The 23351-nt window shown below is 34.0% G+C and overlaps 4 protein-coding genes and 1 non-coding gene across 8 annotated transcripts; 2 read left to right on the top strand and 3 right to left on the bottom strand.

The window, feature by feature from the left end:
- Window positions 1–3146: 3146 nt before the first annotated feature.
- LOC106404590 (zinc finger protein GIS) lies at window positions 3147–7813 on the top strand. The gene has a single exon (XM_048764777.1). The coding sequence runs from the start codon at window positions 4719–4721 to the stop codon at window positions 5436–5438; it is 720 nt and encodes a 239-aa protein (XP_048620734.1). The 5' UTR covers window positions 3147–4718; the 3' UTR covers window positions 5439–7813.
- Window positions 7814–12450: 4637 nt separating this feature from the next.
- Window positions 12451–14599, top strand: LOC106404896 (putative metal tolerance protein C3). 2 transcript variants are annotated; one of them, XM_013845543.3, is made up of 8 exons: window positions 12451–12568; window positions 12686–12886; window positions 12995–13185; window positions 13276–13474; window positions 13578–13756; window positions 13860–14010; window positions 14097–14233; window positions 14405–14599. In XM_013845543.3, the coding sequence occupies exons 2-8, from the start codon at window positions 12688–12690 to the stop codon at window positions 14579–14581; spliced, it is 1233 nt and encodes a 410-aa protein (XP_013700997.1). In that variant the 5' UTR covers window positions 12451–12568; window positions 12686–12687; the 3' UTR covers window positions 14582–14599. The 2 variants fall into 2 exon arrangements, with proteins under 2 accessions (XP_013700997.1, XP_022555886.1); XM_022700165.2 differs by lacking the exon at window positions 12451–12568 and having other exon boundaries at window positions 12604–12886.
- A 648-nt stretch (window positions 14600–15247) lies between these two features.
- Window positions 15248–18270, bottom strand: LOC106402882 (E3 ubiquitin-protein ligase SINAT2-like). Of its 2 annotated transcripts, none has more exons than XM_013843693.3 (4): window positions 18015–18270; window positions 16932–17226; window positions 16471–16857; window positions 15248–15901 (listed from the first exon to the last, which is right to left on the bottom strand). In XM_013843693.3, the coding sequence occupies exons 2-4, from the start codon at window positions 17154–17156 to the stop codon at window positions 15581–15583; spliced, it is 933 nt and encodes a 310-aa protein (XP_013699147.1). In that variant the 5' UTR covers window positions 17157–17226; window positions 18015–18270; the 3' UTR covers window positions 15248–15580. The 2 variants fall into 2 exon arrangements, with proteins under 2 accessions (XP_013699147.1, XP_013699148.1); XM_013843694.3 differs by lacking the exon at window positions 18015–18270 and adding an exon at window positions 17860–17990.
- Window positions 18271–19223: 953 nt separating this feature from the next.
- On the bottom strand, window positions 19224–19305 carry TRNAS-GCU. Its single transcript has one exon. It is a non-coding gene; the product is annotated as a tRNA-Ser (tRNA).
- A 338-nt stretch (window positions 19306–19643) lies between these two features.
- LOC106406184 lies at window positions 19644–22048 on the bottom strand. Of its 2 annotated transcripts, none has more exons than XM_022700162.2 (3): window positions 21780–22048; window positions 21459–21670; window positions 19644–21151 (listed from the first exon to the last, which is right to left on the bottom strand). In XM_022700162.2, the coding sequence occupies exon 3, from the start codon at window positions 21115–21117 to the stop codon at window positions 19807–19809; it is 1311 nt and encodes a 436-aa protein (XP_022555883.1). In that variant the 5' UTR covers window positions 21118–21151; window positions 21459–21670; window positions 21780–22048; the 3' UTR covers window positions 19644–19806. The 2 variants fall into 2 exon arrangements, with proteins under 2 accessions (XP_022555883.1, XP_013702257.1); XM_013846803.3 differs by having other exon boundaries at window positions 21459–21673; window positions 21780–22047.
- Between the last annotated feature and the right edge of the window lie 1303 nt (window positions 22049–23351).

The raw sequence follows: 23351 nt of genomic DNA, 5'->3' as shown, positions 1-23351 counted from the left end.
TAAAAAAAATAATGAGTTTCAAAAATTAATTTTTTTTTTAAAAATCTAAATATAGTAATGAAATTATTTTTTAATTACAGAAATAAATGAAAAGATTTTTTATATAATCTCTACCGAAACTATCCCGGAAAATCCGAAATTACCCTATTACCGAAACCCGAAAATCCGTATACCCCGGCCGAACCGAACGCCCACCTACTACGTGTCACCATTTGAATTTGATCTCATTATGCCTAAGCCCCAATAGGGATCTGATCACAGCTTAAAAAAAATCATTGACTTGATGGCCTAAGCCCAAAAAGTCAAAATCCGTACATCAAAAGAAAAGAAGGATTCCGTTTCTTTTTTACCTCTCATTCTATATTAAGTTCTTTCAGTGATGCATAATCATGAGCAAATAGCTGGGGCTGTTGACCAAAACGTGAAAGTTTCAAGTCAACAAGATAGGTAATGTTTGAATGAAAATGAAATTGACAAGAGATGGGAGACATATATGAGTGATCAATCTATAGAAAGCTTCCCCACATACATCTAACATCGTTAATGCAGACTCTGAAAAGATGCTTTCTCCATTAGTAACTATATAAATGGTGGTCCACAAAAAAAACACAATTAAAACTCGCTATTCTTTTTCTAGGATTCCAAAACGTTGTGCTAAATATTATGTCTTGTAATGTTTCTCTACAAGTATGCATTATAGTAGGGTCTAACTAAAAAACTAAAACTATTCAGTTGATAACGATTGCTATGTACTATAGAGTTAGCATCTAGAGTATTTAACTCTGAAATAGACCCGTGGGCTCATGTTCTTTAACTTTGCTTGCGTTTGCTGTATAAGAAGTCGATGTATGCTATTAATATGTTACTTATTTATTACCATAAATTGATGTATATTATAGCTTGTGAGTTACAATGTCATAATGGTACAAGATATGCTTGTCCCCCAAAATCTATATATATCTTTAATTTTGTTTTCATTTCAGCTTTCATGTAAATATATAATTGTTACGTAGATCAAATGTGTTGTGAATCTTGTGATTATAAGCTAATTAGGTAGCTAATTCAGTCCGTTTATGATAGGTCTTGCGGTTTTACAGACCAGGTCTCACTGGACTCTGAATGTTTAAAATTCAAGTCTAGTTCAGTTCATTCATGTGGGATGGTGCCAACCATAACATGTTTTAACCTCTAAGATTTATAACGATTAAACGGATGTCTAAATTATTAGTTAAACATTTATGCATTCATAAATTATAACAATTTATAAACAATCTACTAATTATATTTAATATTTTATATTAACTATTTCTTAACAAATGATAAAAATTTATATTATTTTTAGTATAAGATTTTATAATATAATATAATATAATATAATATAATATAATATAATATAATATATTAATTGTTATAATTTAGGAATAATGAATTATATTATTTTATTATAATATTATGATTGTCTATGTGGTTTAAAAAATATCAACGCCACGATTTTATAGGGCTTATCATCTAGATACTTTCTTTGGTAACTATATATATATTATTCTGTTTAATTAGATTTAATTGACAATCTAATTTATATCATATTTTGTTTACAATTTTGGATATGAGCTACAATCTTATATGATTGCGGCAATTATTACTTATTATTCAAATTTTAGACCTCTCGCATGAAATAAACGTATAAGATACGACATAAAAGTGTCTACGAAATTACCATTTCGATAATTCTCAATTTTTTTTTTACAATTTCCATACGTTAAGGGTTTGTTTTTCATGTAGTGCATATTTATATAATCTATCACGGCAATTAGTATTTAGTAAACACATATTTAAATTAAAGACAGAAGAAGAAGAAGCAAAGGAGGAAGACACAGAGAAAGAGAGAGGTTAATGGTCCCTTCACCAAAAGCCAATTCATCTCTGAAGCATATGACTATGACTTTAATGGCAAAGCAAAGGTGTTTGTTTAACCAAGTTGTTGTGTTAGGGTTTCAGAGAGACTTTGTGGGCTTTTAAGGCCATGTAGGGTTCAACTTCATTCAACGGGTCTACCAATACTTTGTGTAATTTGTAAATATGTTTTTTCTCTCTCTATAAAACCTCAATGTAAAATTGGGGCCTAGTAATGGTTTAAAAGTTTTAACACCATGTCTGAGTTACAAGTTTGCAAACTTATCAGATATTTCAGAGATATTTCAGAGTGCTTATATGATAATGTACCCAATGTTAAAAGGATATACCACTCGGATTAAATTTATTTAACAGTACATAATAAATATGACAATGTTATATATGATGTAAAACTGTTTTAAAATTTGTTTTAAGGGATATTATAATTTGATAATTATACCATAGCATTTACAGCTGATTAGGCATTTAAAAACTCAAGACTAAAACCTATACAATCTCTTCGCAAACGTGTGTGTCATCTTAGTCTACCTCAAATAATATAGTACACAAGACAATATACTAATATTGATGATTTTGATGATTAATCTACATGGTTTTTATTTAAGTACATGATGATGAGTATATCACACACAAAGGCTTGAATATTCAATTTTATTGATGACATCAACAATCTGTTTAGCATGTAAGGACCACTTCATTTATGTAAGTATTCGCTGAGAGAGAGAGAGAGAGAGAGAGAGAGAGAGAGAGAGAGAGAGAGAGAGAGAGAGAGAGAGAGAGAGAGAGAGAGAGAGAGGAGAGATAGAGAGGAGGAAGAGAGAGAGAGAGAGAGAGAGAGAGAGAGAGAGAGAGAGAGAGAGAGAGAGAGAGAGAGAGAGAGAGAGAGAGAGAGAGAGAGAGAGAGAGAGAGAGAGAGTAGAGAGAGAGAGAGAAGAGGAGAGAGAGAGAGAGAAGAGAGAGAGAGAGGAGAGAGAGAGAGAGAGAGAGGAGAGAGAGAGAGAGAGAGAGAGAGAGAGAGATGAGAGAGAGAGAGAGAGAGAGAGAGAGAAGAGAGAGAGAGAGAGAGAGAGAGAGGAGCGAGAGAGAGAGGGAGAGAGAGAGAGAGAGGAGAGAGAGAGAGAGAGAGAGAGAGAGAGAGAGAGAGAGAGAGAGAGAGAGAGAGAGAGAGAGAAGAGAGAGAGAGAGAGAGAGAGAGAGAGAGAGAGAGAGAGAGAGAGACAGAGATAGTTCTTTACCTCTTTAGATCTATAAATAAATAGTAACATCCCGCGTACTACATATTGATAGAGAATTATATGCGCTTAAAGAGTCTAAACCTAACTTCACGTACTTTGGTAATGAACATATTTACATAAAAACAATACTTGGGTTCACCTCAATAGTAAATAGTTAAATTCATCTCACTTTTTATAACCAACTAAAATGCCATATAGGATTAGTTAAAAAAATCAATAATTTTTTTAAAAAATGGCTGAAAAAAAACAACACCAACTTTAATACCATTTAAAAAAACTCGAAATTCTAAAAAATCTAAAATCTAAACCCTAAACCTCGAATCCTAAACTCTAAACCCAAATCCTAAACCCTAAATACTAAACTCTAAACCCAAAAATCTAAGCTATAAACCGTAAACCATCAATTCTAACTCCTAAACTCTAAACCTTAAATTCTAAACACTAAACTCAAAACTGTAAACCATAAATCCGAACTATGATCAAGTAATGCGTTTAGGGTTTAATTTAGGGTTGTGTTTTGGGTTTATGGTTTAGGATTTAAGATTTAGGGTTAGAGTTTTGGGTTTAAGGTTTAGAGTTTTGGGTTTAGAGTTTAGGGTTTAGGGTTTAGGATTTTGAGTCTAGAGTTTAGGATTTAGAGTTTTGGGTTTAGGGTTTAGGATTTGGGGTTTAAAGTTTAGGTTTTAGGTTTTAGGTCTAGGGTTTAGATTTTTGATTTTTACAGTTTCGGATTTTGCAGACGGCTTTAACGTCGGTGTTGTTTTTCTCAGCCATTTATTTTTTAATTTTATTACTTTCTTAACTAATCTTACATGGCACTTTGGTTGATTATAAATGGTGAAGTGAATTTAACCATTCACCATGAAGTGAACCTAAGTATTGTTCCTGGTATATCTACAAAGGTATCTGGTGAATAGGAAAATGAGGATATGTATCTGGTGGGAAAGACTCTAAAAAAACATCTAAAAACTTAACAAATGGCAATATATTTATGATTATTGACAAATTATTAGTATATTTGTTTTCTTTTTAATGGTAATTTTTTATATGATAAAACATTAAATGAAGAAACTCAACTAAGTTTTTGGCATTACTAACTAACAGTAACATATATATTCAATAAAATGGTTAAACCATTAATCAGCAGTGGTAGTATAGTGGTAAGAAGAAGAAGTTGAGACAAGATATATACATATATAAACCCATAGATTTTTTATTCAAATTTTGTCAGAATCTTAGTTGATACTTGTTTAGTTAATAGAATCATGTTTTAAACTTCATTAAAAAAAATTAGACTAGAGTAAGCGTTGATACAGTTCTCTTTGAGCTTAGTTTCGGCCCAGATGTTTAAAAAAAAACTATCAACCTTTTAGAAAATAATTAGATGTTATCAACCTTCTGACAAACGAAATAATACAACAAGAAAATGGGAAACAGTCAGTTCTATATAAACGTTTTCTTTCTCTCTGGAACAGTCACAGTCTCACAACTCCAATATTCAAGCATCGCTCCTATCTATCTCTAGCTCAATGGACGAAAAGAAATGCAGAAAGAGAAACTAAAGATTTCATGAACGTTGAATCTTTCTCTCAGCTTCCTTTCTTCCGTCGTCCTCCCTCCAAAGATAAGAACCCTAAACCCATTCGTCTCTTCGGCAAAGATTTCACCATTGGAGAATACTCCGGTACCACCAGTCAACAAGACCACTCCGAGACCAAACAAAAAGAAGATGAAGAAGTAGAAGACGACCAAACTGGAGATAACGGTAAGGACAATAGCACAAGCAACAACAACAGGAGATTCGAGTGTCACTATTGTTTTAGAAACTTCCCTACTTCACAAGCCTTAGGTGGACACCAAAACGCTCACAAAAGAGAACGCCAGCTCGCCAAACGCGGTGCGTCCTCTTATTTTCACCATCCCGACACTAATCTATATGGCTACCGTCACTACCCGTCGTGGAGCAGCACATCTTTACCGGCCGCTAGGTTCTATGGAGGACACATTACAGGTCCAGGACCGTCCTCCTCCTATCACACACGGCCGATCAATGGGAGTCCATTAGGACTATGGCGTTCATCTTCCAGCGTTAGAGGCGTTTATAACCCAAACGCTGTGTTTACTAGTCATGTCTCTTCTGATAACTCAATTTTATCATCCTTGGCTGGTTCTCAGCCGCATCCACCGTTACAAGTGGGTGGCTCCGCAGCTCAGAACCGCATGTCCTCATACCGGTACGGTTTGAGTCCTAATGTGCAAGATCATGTGAGTCTTGATCTTAATCTTTAACGTCACAGAAAAAAAACTATAATATCTATTTCACACATGTTTTAACCAGTTCATTTGGTAAAATTTAAGATTGTTATGAACTTTTAGAGAAAGAAATGGTAGGTGTGTGAATGAGAAAATGTACGATGTGTGGGTCTTACGTTAACGTAATTTATTTCGTTAACACTTGATGATGTTTCTGATGCTCATGGCTCATACTCCCTCTTTTACTGAAAGTAAGATTTTCTACGCTTATTAAAAATTTAATAAATGTTTATAATTTAATTTATTTTTTACTTTCTTATACATTTTCCAATAACTTTCCACCAATAAAATTTAATCAATTCAAATATTCTCAATTAATGTTCCTCAAAAGTATAAAAAAGTACCTTAACAATATAGAAAATCTATCTTTGTGGAACAAGAAAAAAATCTAAAACATCTTTACTTTCAGGAACGGAGGTAGTATATAATAAAAACTCAATTATATGTTTTTATTTCAAGCGTGCGTAAATGATAGAAATGAATTTTATCATTTCACGTGTCCACATGCTATTATATGTCTTTGAAGATTCAGCTTCCAACATAACTGTTTCGGACAAAACTCAGACAAATTTCCAGACATAGTAATGAATATTCAATTAATATCACTCAGCGACTCAAATAAAAATTTTCAAAATAGGATCATAAAAACACATCTCGATGAATAGAAAAGTTTTAGTTGACTCATCTCCATACAATGGTAAAAAAAAACTTAATATTTTAACAAAGAATAATAAAGCTCAAGATGGAAATAAGCTCAGCTGATGATTTGGTGCGTGTGGGTAAGTGAAGACAATGTACAAGACAAAATGGTATAGAGAGAGAAACAAAGAGAGTGGAGTGGTCCATCATAGAACGCAAATGTAGAGTTTGTGATAGAGCTTTTTCATCCGCCCCTGACGTGACTATTCTCTTAACTTTGTAATTTCAAGTAAAGAACATAATCAAGAAGCTAAAGCAAAGCAAAGTTCCTCAAGCTTTCTACTTTTATGGTGTCTTTTTTGGCAAACCAAAGGAATAAAAAAATCTCTCTCCAATATATATGTATATCGTTATCAATGAACTCAAAGAGTTGTGATTCACATACCGTAGACTCCACTTAACAGATGCCAACGCGAATGAGTATGACGAGTCCGTCTTGTTGCATTCAAAAGGACAGGTTTTGATTGAACCCATATCTAAAATATGCCCTACAAGATATCAGAAAACGGTAATGATCCGAAAAGTGTTTTTGGGACAAAAACATGGGAAAATAAAATTCTTGCACCTAATTAACCATGTAGTTTTGTTATATATGTTGAACTATCAAATCAAAACATTAATATTATAGGAAAACGTAGCAACGGTTTGTGTTTAGGCCAAGGATCCAGAAGAGCGTACGAGTTTCCACATGTGACAAGACTTTAGTCACAGAATATAAGAAGCATTGATTCTCACCCTCCACCAGTATAATGCAATATGAAACAACTCGTGATGGTTACATTATATGCTTTATTTTTAGAAGTGGGCAAATCTGATTAAATCAAGTCTCTTATGAAGGAAATGGAAAATGATATGCTAGACATTCTAACCGGAAAATGCCATTAGATGCAATGCAACATCACAACACTTCTTCCCGTGTACTTTTCTCTAACCAGTTATATCTTTAAACGTTGTAGCATGATGTCTTATATCAAACTAACATTAGCAATATCAATATCAGTGACACCAACCTAAAGCAATAGATAAGTTTGAGAGGTTGCAGAAAGCGACATAGTGATTTTCCTGACCTGAGTACTTTAGTCGTGGAACAGTTTCCATCAAGTTTAAATGGAATATTGGACCAGATGCTGCAACCTTAGCCTGTAGATCAAAAGGGAAGTGATAAGGTTCTTTAGACAATTTTTGTGGACATGTTTGAACATAACTTTTGCAATAAGGATGTTTCAGTTGTCACCAAGCGTAGTATCAAAACAAATGAAACAGAAAGAGTGAAATGACGCATATGCGCTCCCCAAACAGTTCCCTCAGCTACAAACAGTACCAGTTGGGAATTACATTAGTATTTTTATCATATAATAGGAAGTTTAAGGAAACTAACTACTAGTAGAATGATGTCAAAAGACTTTCACGTCAGTCGCAGCTACACTGGACCTACCAGTTACTGCAATTGAGAAGGAAGCTTGTGATGAGTGGACAAGGTGATGAAAAGAGGCACAAGTAAAGACATTGTATAAATCTTATAGGACCACTTTTTGTGTTCAGTTGTTTTTGAAGATGTGCAAAGAACTTGGTAGAATCTAAAGAACAGTGGCCCATACCCCTAGAAGGAAAGAAAATTGCAAAACCATGAGTATGATAGTTCGAACAGTACACATCTCAGAGCACTAGCTGGGAAAGTTAAAGGTTAAAAGCAAAGACCATGTGGTTGGATAATTGAGATGATTGTCTCCCTCTGATTCCTATATTTCATCATCTCTATGCTTTGTATCCTTTCTTTTGGTGATTGCATCACTCTTAAGAGAGTTATAATAGCCAAAGCTGATCAATCCATAGGTAAAGGTAGCTACCGAGGCTCATGTAGTTCCATGACTAATTTTTTAACTTGGGAACAAGAACATACTGTGGTCAATTAAGCAACTGCAGCATTAAGGTAGGACAGGGTAAAGAAACAGTAAGAGTCAATATTCAGATTGCACAGTAACATAATAGATCAAGAGATGTTGAAAGCTTGATATCAATATGCACACTTATGCTACCGGTACGCTTGATATCAATATGCATAATTATGCTACAGGTACATATTGTTGTTTACTTGGCAACTATACTATACATGACTTTAGTTTAGCTAAACTTTCCAAGTTCCACAAGGTGTGTACCACTTTGATGACATGACTAAACAACAGAGAAGTCCATTATTGTGAAGCACTTGAAGAGGCATCAACATGAGGTGATTGTTAGTTGGGAAAGCTTTTGAAGTGCCTAACCAACAAATGTCAATACTCAGAGAAAGAGTTATACAACTCAGGTGCTTGCTGAAAAGTCACTGATGACTACAGAAAAGGAAAAAGAAACACACATATAACGCTAGCAGGTAATATCAAACCACCATTATCTCAAATTGAAAATATTACATTCTGTAATGACAGAGAGACACAAGAGTAATATGTGATATTATTGAGTAATATCATCTATCACGTTTATGTAACAGGTGTAGATCAACAGTTATAGCAGACCTTGGTTTCTGGTAACAGTAAGTTGTGTGAAAAAAGGACAGTGCTCTTCAATTTTTACTGTTAAAGGTGTGAAGATTGCAAGAAAGTTAAATGGAATTCAGTCGTTTTCCCTATGGCCTTTATTGTTTAACCTGACAGGTAAAAAAATCATAAACCTGTAGCTTCTGGACGTTTTGTAATTATCAAAGAATGATATCAATCATAATTTTTTTCTTACACATGAAAACGTGGATGAAGCTAAGAATGATCAATTTTACCTCAGACAGTTCCCTGAGTATACAAACACACCTATAAAAAGAACTTTAAGAAAGAGATAAAAGCAATACAAGACACTTTCACCAAACGGGGAGAAAAACAGTGAGAAAAGGCCCAATATATAGGCCTAATCAGACCCAATTAAGGTGTCCTCATTTCTAACTTGGGCCTATCTAACTCAGGAAGTACACAAACAGGAACCCCGAACAACGATCTGGTTTTGATCGGTTCAAGAATCTGGCTTAATAATAGAAATCCCGTGTAGCCTTCTAATTTGAAACTAATTTACTTTCACACATTTGTATTAACAGTGTGTGTAAGGCCAATAGACCAACTTTGGTGTACTTTTTTCTTTGGTAAATATGTACACGAGAAGAAGACGTCACTTACGTAATATATACTCATCAATGTATTATGTATGGTGTCAAAGAACAATATATCAAACAATATTACTAAACCTATAGATATCGTTCGAGAGATACGATAAGATAATGGTGTGTTAGAACGCTTTTGTGAGGAGGAGCATTAACATGTTATCTTCATTCCAGGATCGACATAATAAATTCTCCGAAGATCAATTATATGTGCATTAGTTTATAGAATTTTATACGAAACTTTGACCAATAAAATGAATTACTCGGATTGTTTTTTTCTCAATATTACGCTGATTAAAGAACTTCTCCAAGGTATAAGAACAACTAACTCTTTTAAATTACGCAGTTTGTGTTTAGGAAGCTAATTTATTGTCCTATTATTAGACTCGTGATATGATTTGGTGCATGCATGTAATGTAAGAATAGCATTTGCTTTACATAGCTGTTTGGACTTTAAACCGATTAATTTACTTCAAGATCAAGGTGTGGAGAAAATCAAACGTATGAATTTATATATAGCCACGGATAAACCAGACTCAATATTTAAATCTATTAAACAATTTACAACAACTTGAAAAATTGGTAGCCGTGTTATGGGTGTTACATCTATATTATTAAAAGAGAAGTAACCATTTGAAAATTTTCTTACTTCATTAATTAAACTTCTTTTTTTTTAATTGTCTTTTTCAGTTGAAATATCATAAAACGAATAAAACTGCCTAATTTATTACTTGTCTTTTCAGTTACATTAATGAAATATGCTTAAATAAATTTAAACTTCCTATTTTATTGTTTGTCTTTTTCAGTTACCTTAATGAAATATCCTTAAATAAATTTGGACATAATGTCATTTAATCAACCAAAAAAACTCATGAGTTATCCTTATGTGCATAATTTTAATAAATGAGATTTTTAAAAACGTGCATCATTAAAATGTTACTTAAAACATGCAGCACTAATATATAACATGCAGCACTAATATATAACATGCATCAATAAAACTAAAATTTGACTCACACAATTGTACAGATATTATTTTCAGTTGATTAAATTTAAAAATAATTATTTATTCAAAAATATTTAAGAATGACTATGTTTTTAAAAATTATATGGTACTATTTGCTCATAACTCATTTTTCATTTGATAAATTGTTAGAAAGAAAATTTTAGCATAATATAACTCAGTTGTCATTTGCTAAATTTATGGTTTTTATTTTTATTTTTTATTATTTAATTATAATATTTTCATTTTATATTTGAAAGATAAATGAATTTTTTTTCAAACAATATTTTTGTAAATGTATTTTTTTTAAAATAATCAATTAAAATTGTTATTATCATTAATATCATTATTTTTGACATAATTTGAGTTTTCGTTTACACAAAAATTATCATATTTTAGGATAATTTTAATTTAAAATGTAATTTTCATATTTTTCAAACAAATTCTAAAAATATTTTTTAAATATTTTGTTATAATTGTTAAAAAAATATTGAGTTGCATTTCAAATAAAAAGGTAAAGATATTAAAAATATTCTAATTAAAATATGTAAAATTTAATATAGTTTTAAGAAAATGGTCAAAATAAAAAAAATTACACATAAAATAATCATGGTTTTTGTTAACTGGGCGGATCATTATTTATATGATATCGCACACGAAAAAAAAAATTTTGTTTTTAAAATTATCTAATTAACTCTATACTCATTTTTTAATATTTTTTATATGATATCACACATTCATAAAAAAATAGATAGTTTAAGATGCAAAAAAAAATATTTACTTAATGAATATAATATGAACGAATATTACAAATACATCATTTAATAAAATAAATAATTAAAAACTGAAAATTCATATCCGCGGATCAGGGTCTAGTTTAACGAATTATAAATGGTGATATGAGCTAATATTTCCTTATACGTCAGTCATTTATACCTTATAAGATGTTTTGTAATCAATATATAATTTGAGATTTTCTGATTAAATTAGTGAATATAAGCTTCAAGCAAGCTACATGATTCTAATTGTTTTCCTTCCTTAAAGAAAATGTCAAAGAGATAAATAAATCAGTAAGCTTCCGGGCATGTTCCTGAAGTCTCCTGATGGCATTTAAATGTATTACCAAATGTATACATTAAATATATGTAATACCAGTCAAATATGACTAGGATATGGAACGTGCTTTACATATGTGAGCATTTTGTTTATTCTATGTGATGTTTACAAAATAATTATAATATAGTATTAGTTAATAGATTTTCACAGAACTATATGTGTCATCATACAATTGTTCATGTACTAAGCTATATATACGTAGGTCTAAATTCCAAAGGCTGTTGGCTTTATATTTTCGCATAATTTTCTTTGGGCTCTCTAGCTAGCCATCATGATTTCATTTGTCAAATGATGTTTTTGTGTATTATTTGGATGACTTTTTTAATGGAATATCAAATTTATTGATCAGATGGTAGAAAGCACTTTACAATGAGCAATGTAATCTATCTATCTATAGGAGAGAGACTGTGTTCTAATCTAAAGACAAGGAAGAAAAAATCAGAAAGGACTCATTGCAAACCATCTCCGTAATAACAACCACTCCAACTTATAACTACTAGTATATTTCGGAGAAGTAATGCGATTCCGAATGGACCTGTTAGTGGCACGAGTGAGAGCCTCCACCGAAATATAAGTTATAACTGCCCCAATGTCTTACAGAGTTTCTCTCCCTCCACACCATGTATATTACCGTCTGGAAAAGTAACTTCAAAAGAATGTCATCAAGTCTGCTCTGAGAAAGAACCAACAGACTAATAATTATTCAAAGGATCTCAGACCGTTCATGGTTGAATAATTGAAGGTTTCATGTACTTGTATTTAGATTCTAAATTTGATTTTTGTTGAGACACACTCGTTTGCTCAGGGTTCGGAAAGCTGGTTCACTTTTGTACTATGCAATTACAACCATGAAAACTGCACGTGTCGTTAGCCAATAAGAACATGACATTTGTCATGTACCCTGAAGACAAAATCGTCACAGAACAAGAAGCTCCTAATTGAGGCGTTAATCAGACAGGCCTTGTTGAAATCATGTGGGCAAGTACTATATGTCTCGTCTCTATTAATAATTTTATTTCATACAATAATTTATTAATTAATCCAAAAAATCAACTAAATTCTTCATATTTACCTATAAAGCTAGTCTTTGTGGACAATCCTTTATCCTCTTCTTTGTTCATCATCTCCAAGCAGAAGATTTCATCGGTATATATTTTCTTTATTTGGTTTATTAATTCATTGTAAGAGTTTTTTTTCACATTCAAATTCAACTGAATTATCCATGCCTTCTTCTGTCATGCTTATTTGGCGACACTTTTCAAGAAATGGAAGTCAACTCTACGAAAACACCGTTGCTTTGGTCAAAAGATCATGAGGCTGAGATTCAGAAACCGAAGGTAGCCAGCAATGTCTCTACGATGAAATCGAACTTTTTCACGGATTTACCTCATAAACTTCGATCCAAAATCGATCCTGAAGACCCTTATGACATTGATATATCCAAAGCCGTAGGTCTCAAAAAAGGTAAAGTGTATACACACACATAACTTTAGTGTCGTACTTTATAAGTTAGATGATATTCTCACTAAACCAAGAATGCTTATATAATTTCTTAAATATTCTGATTTAAAGACGAGAAAGAGTACTACGAGCGACAATTGGCAACATTAAAATCCTTTGAGGAAGTAGAAAGTTTTGTAGCACGGTCAGAAAAATATGTCATGGATGAACAAAGCCAAGTGGAAGATCAAGCCGAGAGAGCTGCACAAGAGCGAGCCATGCAAATCTCTAATTGGGCTAACATCTTTTTACTTGCTCTCAAGGTGTGACTTTTTATTGACTTATTCTTATATACATTGATTTATATGTGATGTCTAGATATATATGTTCATCAAATGTTATATAAACTGTAGATATATGCTACGATTAAAAGTGGATCCATAGCGGTTGCAGCATCAACGCTCGACTCTTTGCTTGATCTTATGGCGGGAGGAATACTTTGGTTTACACATTTGTCAATGAAGAACATTAATATTTACAAATATCCCATTGGAAAACTTAGGGTTCAACCTGTTGGAATCATCATTTTTGCGGCCGTTATGGCTACTCTTGGTATATATATTATTTGTACTAAAAAATTATACAATTCAAAACTATATATAACAAGTTTCTTGTTGAAAATAATGCTAAATTAACCATATATACATTTGTGTAGGGTTCCAAGTACTGCTTGAGGCAGCTGAACAATTGATTAAAAATGAACCTTCAGAGAAAATGAGTCATGACCAATTGGTTTGGTTATGTTCAATCATGCTTAGTGCAACCGTTATTAAACTTGTCTTATGGATCTACTGTAGAAGCTCGAGAAATCATATAGTCCGTGCATACGCAAAGGTAATATATTTGTGTATATATTTTAATAATTTCTTATAAAAATGGGGATTGAATTTATTTATTTGGTAAAAAAATGGGGATTAATTGATGACATTTGATATAGGATCATTACTTTGATGTGGTAACAAACGTTCTCGGCTTGGTTGCGGCTGTTCTCGGAAATGCTTTTTATTGGTGGATTGATCCGGCTGGTGCTATTGTCTTAGCCATCTACACTATTATCAATTGGTCAGGGACCGTTATGGAAAATGCAGGTAAATTTGTAATATACTTTTATATACTCTTCTATTTAATAACATAGATTGGGTTATTTATCATTATATGTTTTGTATATGTGTAGTCTCATTGATCGGACAATCAGCTCCACCGGAAGTATTACAGAAGTTGACATATCTAGTGTTGCGACAAGGCGCCGATAACATCAAACGTGTTGATACCGTTCGTGCCTATACCTTTGGTGTTCTTTACTTTGTTGAGGTATGTCTATATATGTAAACACATTCATGTTGCAAACATATAGTTAAAATTTAGATGTCAATTTCTAAATGCACTTGACCACTGCATAATTTATATTAAATCATAAATTTATGAGGTTTGGTTAATTCGTAATTAAGTTTAACATATGTTATTATATATGTGTTTTGGCAGGTGGATATAGAACTTCCAGAGGATTTACCATTAAAAGAAGCTCATGCAATTGGTGAATCATTGCAAATAAAGCTTGAAGAACTTCCAGAAGTGGAAAGAGCTTTTGTTCACCTCGATTTTGAATGCCATCACAAACCAGAACATTCTATTTTTTCTACAATCCCAAATGATTTATGAGAGTAATATACATGTATAAATATATGTGTTTTTGCTCGTTTTTTTCGTGGCGCCTTTATTGTTTTTGTACTTGACAATTTACAATTTTTTTTGTTTAATAAAAAACTTCTTTGGATACTTGACAATTTACAATTTTTCTTCAAATCAGACAACATTTACATACTTTGAAATGACATTTTATTTAGTTGGGATACATGCTACCATATATTTTGTTATAAATTTTCCCACAAAAGTTTTCACATCACTATACTTCAAAAATATCCTTCTATCTCAGATTGTTTTAAACGTAGATGTCTGTGTTTGAGATTGCGTTTACACATAAAAGTGAGAAATTGTTAGAAGATTAGAACAAGGACTAACCTGTGACTGTGACTGTGACTGCCACAAGTCTTTTTGTTCTTTCACGTTTTTGTATTCATAGTCTCCTCATCTCCTCTAAGAAACCTTCAAGCTCCTTCAATTCTTCACTGAAGCCAATACAGACACGTATAAAGCTAACAGTTTAGCATGTATTAACGGGGGTTGAAATGGTAAGTTTGGCTTATACTTGTTTGATTCAAATGCATCTCAGCACTAAAGCGTCTTTGTCTGCTTCCTGTGCGAGCTGACATCTATGTAGTCTCTAAAAAAGGTTCCAATAATGCTCTTGCATCAAAATCACCACTGTGAACAAAGAAAAAATGCACCAAACTGTTTCGGACATGGTTTTACAACAAGAACATAGCCAAAATCATGTGTCTTTCTCCTACATTCCCTGTCTGAAACCACACAAACCCAACAACAAAAGAAACCAAAAAGTACAGAGATGGTAACAATGGCTCCCTCCAAACTGATTCATCCTAGAAGATTATCATCATCTCATCTTCATCTCCATTGGAGAAGAATCCATCATGACAGACTAAAACGGACAACCAATTTCAAATCTTCCATACGATCACTAGCTCTCCTTGAGAGGCTTCTTCTTATGTACATCAAATTTTCAATCATTTCTTTCTTGGTTTACTCTTCTTTCCAGATTCGACCGGTCACTCTCAACTTGAGTTCTTGCCTATCACCTCCAGAGAAGTAGAGTGCAAGGTTCCTTGGGATGATGAGACCGTCTTGACTGTCCCTTACTTTCCTGTGACTGTCACGGATGCTTCTAGGGATTCCTTGCCATGTTAGTTTACGTCCATGAGCTCCTACTTCCAAACTGTAACTGAACTTCTTTGACTCGTTTTCATCTCCCATGAAACGAAGGAATGCCATGTACACTGGAGCCATCCCCAGCTGGAACGCTTCAAAGTGTAAACAGAACTGTCTCCCAAAGCAGTTGAACACCTGTAAAACCGAATGCAAGTTAGAGTGTAAAGCAACATGTATTGGAGGATTAATGTGAAAATGAGACCAAGTACCCCTATCAGATATAGTACTCAACGGTGTAGCAAGAAACTAGTCATGGGCATATATTATCCTAAACCCAAAAACCGAACCGAAATTTACAAAAACTCAAACGGTTTCTATATCTCTACACCGGAAAACCAAAACCAAACCAGAACTGAGAACCGGACACCTACCCAATATTTAAAATATAATAACATATTAATTATTGTTAATATTTATTATATAAAATATAATTTATAAATAAAAAAATCTGAATTATCCAAATTACCCGAATATTTTTTGGTTTTTTCGGGTTTAACACAAATTAATCCTAAACTATTTCTAATTCGTCGAGTTTTATAAAAAAATAGAAAACCGACCTGAACCCGATAATACCCGAACCCATCCGATCCAAAAAATGTTTGGTTCCTAAACAGGTCTTAAACACCCGAACACAAATAACCCGAACCAAAAACCAGAATGCCCATCACTACAAGAAACCATATTGATAAACAAGAAAACTATACCGTAAGCATCCATGTGGCATTCTCGACTTCATGTGGATTTGACTTCACATAACGGTGGTTAAAAGTGCATCCGTCATGCATATCAACCTTATGATCATCTTTCAAATGAACAACTAGCGTGGGGATATCACCTGTAACCGAACACTCAGAGCCAGCATAAGGACAAGCGTAAGGCCTAAACCTGCAGTGCTGCTCGTGTTTAAGCTTGCTGTAGTAAGGAAAAATGTCATGACAGCCCAAACTCTGGTACCGGCATGGAACTTCCAAGGACTCTGCAACTTTCTCCAGAGCTAAGCATCTTATGTTACCAAGCTCGTAACGACATGTAGGGCAAGTGTTCTGCACTCTCGCTTTGCAGTTTGAACATAAGGTGTGGCCATTTGGACACTGTAGAATTTAAACAACGTTACGCTTTGCAATTACAAAACTTTTAACAGGGAGATAGAAAGTGAGAGACGAACCTGATGAATTGGAGGGTACATTAAGTTTGTGCACACTGGACATTCAAGAAGCTCGTAGACACCATTGTTTGAATGCATGCCATACTTTCCACTCCCTGCGATGCCTGACTTTGTAGGTTTGTTATTGTTATTATTAGCTTCCGCTTTTGCTATTTTAACCTCGTAGTCCATTCCAGTCGAAGTGGATTCAAGGACTTCTTTCAAAGCACTGCCTCCAGGAGCCATGGTGAGTGAAATGCCTTTGTTCTTTCACTTGTAGTCAGATGATTTGCTCCTTTTGGATCTATTTGTTATGCTGCAAGAGTAAAAAAAAAAAGGAATCAAAAACAACATAAAATTAGCAATCACATAACTTGATACTGAGAAAAAAGTAGACTTATGTGATGTGTTAGCTTCCTAAAGCAACTAAAGTATAAAATAAAACAACTCAAAAGTAAACAAAGAATTGAAGCAAAAATATTTAATGCACTTTCAGATAGGTACCAAAGCTATGAACAATGCTTTGCACCATTCCAATGAACGAACAGTAATGAATGGCAGAACTATCAAACATCAACAAAAAGAAAAAAATATATAACTATTTTCTTTGCAGAGATAATTATTATTCAATCTAAATAGACAGAGAAACAGAATAATAGAGATCTAACTAGGACAAGAATCAGCAAATCTAACTCTATGACAGCTAATAAAAGATCGTGCAAGCAAGGTTTTAAACCAAAAAAAAAAAACAAAGTTTTTAAACTTTTAAATTCAAACCACGTTTTAAGCAGAAATCTCTGTAAAGAAATGCAAACCTCAATGTCATTTATCTCAACATTCTCTTTACCCTAAGAAACAATTTCAAACAAACAATCCATCAAATCAAAAGTTTCAAAGACAACAAAACAGAGAAAGGGTTCTCAAAAAAAAAAATCTCGAAAGTTTTGACCTTTTGAGATATATTCGTCACACGATGATTCATATTAACATAAATCATTGACCCGAGAACCCAATTTCGGAATTTGGTGATTTATCGATCTTTTTCTCGATTTCAGACAAAAAGACCTCAAATTAAAAAAAAAAAAGAAAAAAAAAGATCATTACCTGGAAACAAAACAGCAGACTGTTCACGTGTTTATAGGTGTTTTGTTTGTTTCAGATTCAAATCAAAACGAGATATCGACGGATTTTTGAAAGAATGAAAAAAAATTCTGGGTCACTCAGAAAATGAAAAGAGACGGGAGGAGAGTCATGTCTTGTTGGTATCGAATGAAAGTCATTAATGGTGGTGGTCTCTGTTTTGTCTTTTTTCCACTTTTTTAAAAAAAACCACACCGAATCATCACAATTAACCATGGTGGTGGTGTTTGGCTCCTTTTATTTAAGCAATACTAGTACTATATTAATCTCCCCTTAATTACAATTATTTATACTTTATTAGATTTTGTACTATCTTACTAATTATTACTATCTGCGTTTGTGTTTACAACTTATAACGCTCGATTACTTTTATTTTCGTATCTTTCATGTTTTTAAGTTCTAACCAAACAAAAAATTTAAACTACGTAGATTACATATGATTATTATGAGTAAAAACAAAAGAAGCAGTAAAGAGCAGGTAAAGACGTTGAAATGAGACTCCAAAAGTCAACTCTTGTTACGAAACTATGAAAGTAATGACCAATTACGAAAAGCTCTAATAACTAATTCTAAAAATCAAAATATCTTATTGGCTCGATTCTTGCATCGAGTAACGAGACGACGCTCGTTTCCCGCACACATCATTTTCATTTTGTTTTTATCTTTGTTTTAAAATTTGGCTTTAAACCGAATAAAGCTCTCTCTATATATATATATATATACCTGCCGCTGACGTAATTTTCTTCACGAAATTTAGACTTGTAATTTTTTTTTCTTCTAATTTTAAGAAATTGTCAACCAGTTTTTAGTAAAACAGACCATTACAAGTTTACAATTTATATGCTATTTTGATTATAAATGCTGAAAGCCTGAAAATGGTTTTGAAGATGTCCGTTTCTGCGATTGTATTTTATGCGGTGGTTATTGTATTGTCAAAAAAGTTGGAATATGTACTAAAAAAATAAGAATGATGTTCAAACCAGCACTGAAATAATTGACAAGAAACATATGAGAGTAGATCATTCAAAAGAATAATTTACGTGTCGGGTGTTGCTGCTCGCATGTGACATGTACACTGCTCAAAGTATCTTGTTTTTTGTTTCGAGAACAAAAAGGTTGCGAGTTACGGCGCAAGGGGAAAGTAATATTTCAAAAAGAAATAATAAAAACACTCGTCGCCTGAGAGATTCGAACTCTCGCGGGGAAACCCCATGTACTTAGCAGGCACACGCCTTAACCACTCGGCCAAAGCGACTTGTTTGCACGATGATTAACGCGATACTATCTGATCGATTATAAACTTCACAAAAGTGGATGTACATGCTATTCCATTCTTTTGCCTACATGGCTGTCTTAAGAAGGTTGTTGATTTCTTATACATTTTGTTAATGATTTTACATTTTTATAAAAGCATTAAAATGCAATTTGAATGTTGGCGTTGGCGTTTTATGTGCAAAGATGATTAGATATACACCTAAGATGCATCTTGCATGATGGTGTCCACTACTAGTCAAATAAGAAACACATTCCACATTGGATTCAATGGGTTGAGAAACTATTGCCAGGTTCAATCAGAATAAAGTTTCTGAAAAAAAGATAATAAAACTTTGATTAAAAATAGTAAAATACCATCCCTATTGCGAAAATTACAAATCAAAATACAACAAACCAACAAGCGACACAAGAAAAAGAAAAATACAGTTACAATCTTCCTCTTCATCATCATCATCTTCCACAGACTGAAAGCTTTAGTTTTTCAAGTAAATCTCCTTCTCCTAGGCGGGCGAGAATCAGCACTGTCAACATCAGAAACTCTCGACCCATTCTCATTCCTTCTCCTCGAAGAAGACGTCGAAAGAGTGACCATGGAATCAATCTCAACCGCAGTATCCACTTGACTCTCAGAGTTTATAACAGCTGCAATGCTTGAGAAAGAGTCTCTATCATCAACCACAACAGGAGAATGATGGTTCAGCTCTTGGTGGTTGTGGTTCCTCCCCAGTGGATGCGTTCTAAAATACGCGTCTACAAGCCGCTCAGCAGAACTCAACGCAGAAGTGAAGTTCGAGATCCTTGCGACTCTATGTGACTGTAGCTGTCTCCTGATCAACAGAGGATGGAATCTCGTGGTGGTCTCTCCTTCAAGATCAGGAGCAGCAATGTCCGGGTTCAGATTGATATCCTCTGATGCTGTTGCTGCAGCAGCACTAGCCTGGTTCTGCTCTGATCTAACTCCTCTAGAAGTCATCAACCGGTTAAGAATCGAGTTGGCTCGATCGTTCACTCTTTCTGAAGCCTCCCGGTTGCTAAAATCAGGGACAGGGGCTGAGTCCCTCTCAAACCTACTCTGTATACGTCTAATCATTTCTTCCATCGGTATAGTAAAAGGAGACCTTTGAATCGTATTCCTCAAGCTCTCGATGCGTTTAGCATGTGGTCTCATAGGGATCTTGGTATCTAAACTCTCTTCAACTTCTCGTTTATGGTTCCCACGCCCGTATATAGGTGTCACGGTTTTAACCGTCACCTCTCCTTTGCAAACCGGACATTCCTTTGCGTCAGAGATGTTTAGCCATTGGAAGAGACAAGGCCAACAGTAAAGATGGCCACAACAGGTGAGAACCGGCTCCTTTGACAAATCCAAACATATATTACAATCGAAGAAGTTACCATCACCGCCGCCACTAGTTTTGTCAACATCCCCTTTCTTCTCTGATACACCGTCCCCAACAGCTTCTCCCCCGTTCTCACACATTTTCAGATCCTCATTGCCTCTTTCACTACCCTCACCAGTCTGCAAAGCAGCTCCACTTCCCATCAGCTGGTTCAGCTCTATATCCATGGCATGGGTTTCGGAGAGAACAGGGATGGGGAGGTTAAGCTGTCTGAACCGCGTCCTATGCCGGGTTCTGATCCTCGTAACAGCTTCAGAGGATCTCTCAGATGGGTTATTATTAGTCCAATCAGCTAAATTAACAGTTTCGTTTGACACCAGCTGGAGATCTGACTCGGGACCAGGGCCTAGATTCAGATCCAGGTTCATTGTGTCAGCTAGCTCCTCACCCATCAATAAAAGGCTCTTGCTTTTCACTTGCGGTATCCTGCATGGAAGAGAAGCAAAATGAGCCAATATAAGGTTATCCGGTTCACAAGCTGTATGATGAAACAAAGAAAGTAATATCTCTCAGAAAACAATCAATCTAGCTTTCTTTTCAGGCACATAGCTAAACTAAGACGAACAAGAATCACCACCAAATATAAGTAAAAGCAAACACAACGTTTATGAACAAGAAGCCAAAGACCAGACGGTGCACCTAGAAAAAAAAAAACTAAGTCCAAGTGAATTAAAACAAATGGAGAAGCAAAGATATTATAGCCAAAGTTTGGAGCTTTACAAAAGAAAATTACCGTGGAAGCAATCTACAGGCGTGTGAATTGGGTATATACTCAGATTCGCTCCAGATTCGAAACGATAAACGATGAGAAGGTGAACAAGAAGCTAATTACAGATAGAGATAGCCATTAGTCCATTACTGAGCCAGCCCTAAATCAATCAATTTGGGGATATCATGAATCATGAAACCCTAATTCTCAAATCTCCCGCCTGAGAAATCCGCAACCTTCTACAAAAAAAAAAAGAAGAAGAAGACGCCTTTGTTGATCAAACCGCAATTCTCGATCCAGCCAAAATCAGCTCAGGGGAAAACACGAAACGGATACAAATCTTACCCAGAAGAGCTGGAAAGAGATGAATCAACGACCTGGAGCTGGGATTAGGAAGGTAAGATCATAAGAACATGGTTGATCAATCAGCCTAGAACACCAAGCTTGAAGCTTTAGCTGGCAACGCCATGGAAAATTCGCACCTTTAGATTACGAAACGTCCAAATCTTGTCTAATTAGGCTTAAAGCAGAGAGAGGAGAAGGAAGAAGGAGAGGAATCTGGTACGCTCCGGTTTAGGCTAATACCGGTCTTGAGTTTCACGCGATTATCTGAATCGGACGGCTAGGGAATTATCAGAACCATTTTATGAGACGAGCTATTATGTGCACCTCTCTATAGTTTATAAACTTTAATATTAAAAAGTATTTATAAACCATAAGAGGACAAAAGTCGAAAGATAACGAATTTGATTTCTATTAATGTATTACCAAATCTCATTAGGTGTCCTTCATTTCTGGTGTGAAAACCCTTGTTTAGATGCTTAACCTTTTATATAGTTTCTTCGTTTTAATATAAAAGGTATATACTTTATATTTAACTAGTGGTTTGTCCGTGCGAATTTTATTATAAATTTTGGTGTTATATATTATTTTTTATATTGTAAATTAAATATTAGAAATGGCAATTGTGTTGTAGTATATTTTATTTATTTATTTAGCAATTAGTCCTCATTGGAAAGTAGACCTAATTCTGGAGAAAAGAGACTATGTGATGGGAAATGTGGTTTCACCTTTGAATTTGAGCTATATTGTCTAATAACATGTATTTGTATTGTGGTTATCATGAAATGTAATTTGGTTTATGTATGCAACATAACCGTTTTCCAGACTCAAACCAAACATATAATAAATTACTTATCATCAAGATTGGTAGTTTTCTTTTTGACCAAAAAGACAGTAAATATTCTTTTTGACCAAAAAGACAGTAAATACGAATGATACAGACGAAGAAGCCCATTAGTGTTTGGCTAGGTGTCAATATTAAGATAATGTTCTATATATTTGTTGTCAAGTGGTATATGTGAGAGGCCATCAAGTGAGGCTTTGAGCTTATGTAGACACTTACTATAAGTGTTGGTTTTGTCGAGATGTATTATTTGTAACGGTTGGGGAGACTAACTGGCCGTATATATTAAAGATCCTTGGTGCCATCAAGTAACTATAAATCACTAAACATGTGCACATGAAATTTTAAGAACAATGTCTTAGTCAAAACCTGAAAAGAGGGGAGGGAAAGGTTTAACCAAAATTTTGGAATTTCTAATAAAAACTTGGAAGGAACGAAACATAAGACAATAAGCGGTGAATAGAAAAAAAACAGTGATTAAAAACTCTCAAAAATGAGACACAAAGAGAGAAGTCAAATCTCAGACACTATCAGGAGGGTCTGTTTCCATTGATAATTGGCCTTTTAACCAGTTAGGTTCTCAAGTGGCTACATCTGATTGATACATGTGCACATGCCATGACGTTTTTTTTTGAAGAAACTCGTACTACGGCAGTGATTAGTTTTACAAATAAAATGTGTGGCAGGAAATGATTATCTACGGTTAAGGGTTCGTCAAGTGTGTGATACAT

This window comes from Brassica napus, chromosome C8 (assembly GCF_020379485.1).
Source record: "Brassica napus cultivar Da-Ae chromosome C8, Da-Ae, whole genome shotgun sequence".
Lineage (NCBI taxonomy): Eukaryota > Viridiplantae > Streptophyta > Magnoliopsida > Brassicales > Brassicaceae > Brassica > Brassica napus.
The sequence above is the reverse complement of the archived record's forward strand: the minus strand, read 5'-3'. Positions and strand labels throughout refer to the sequence as shown.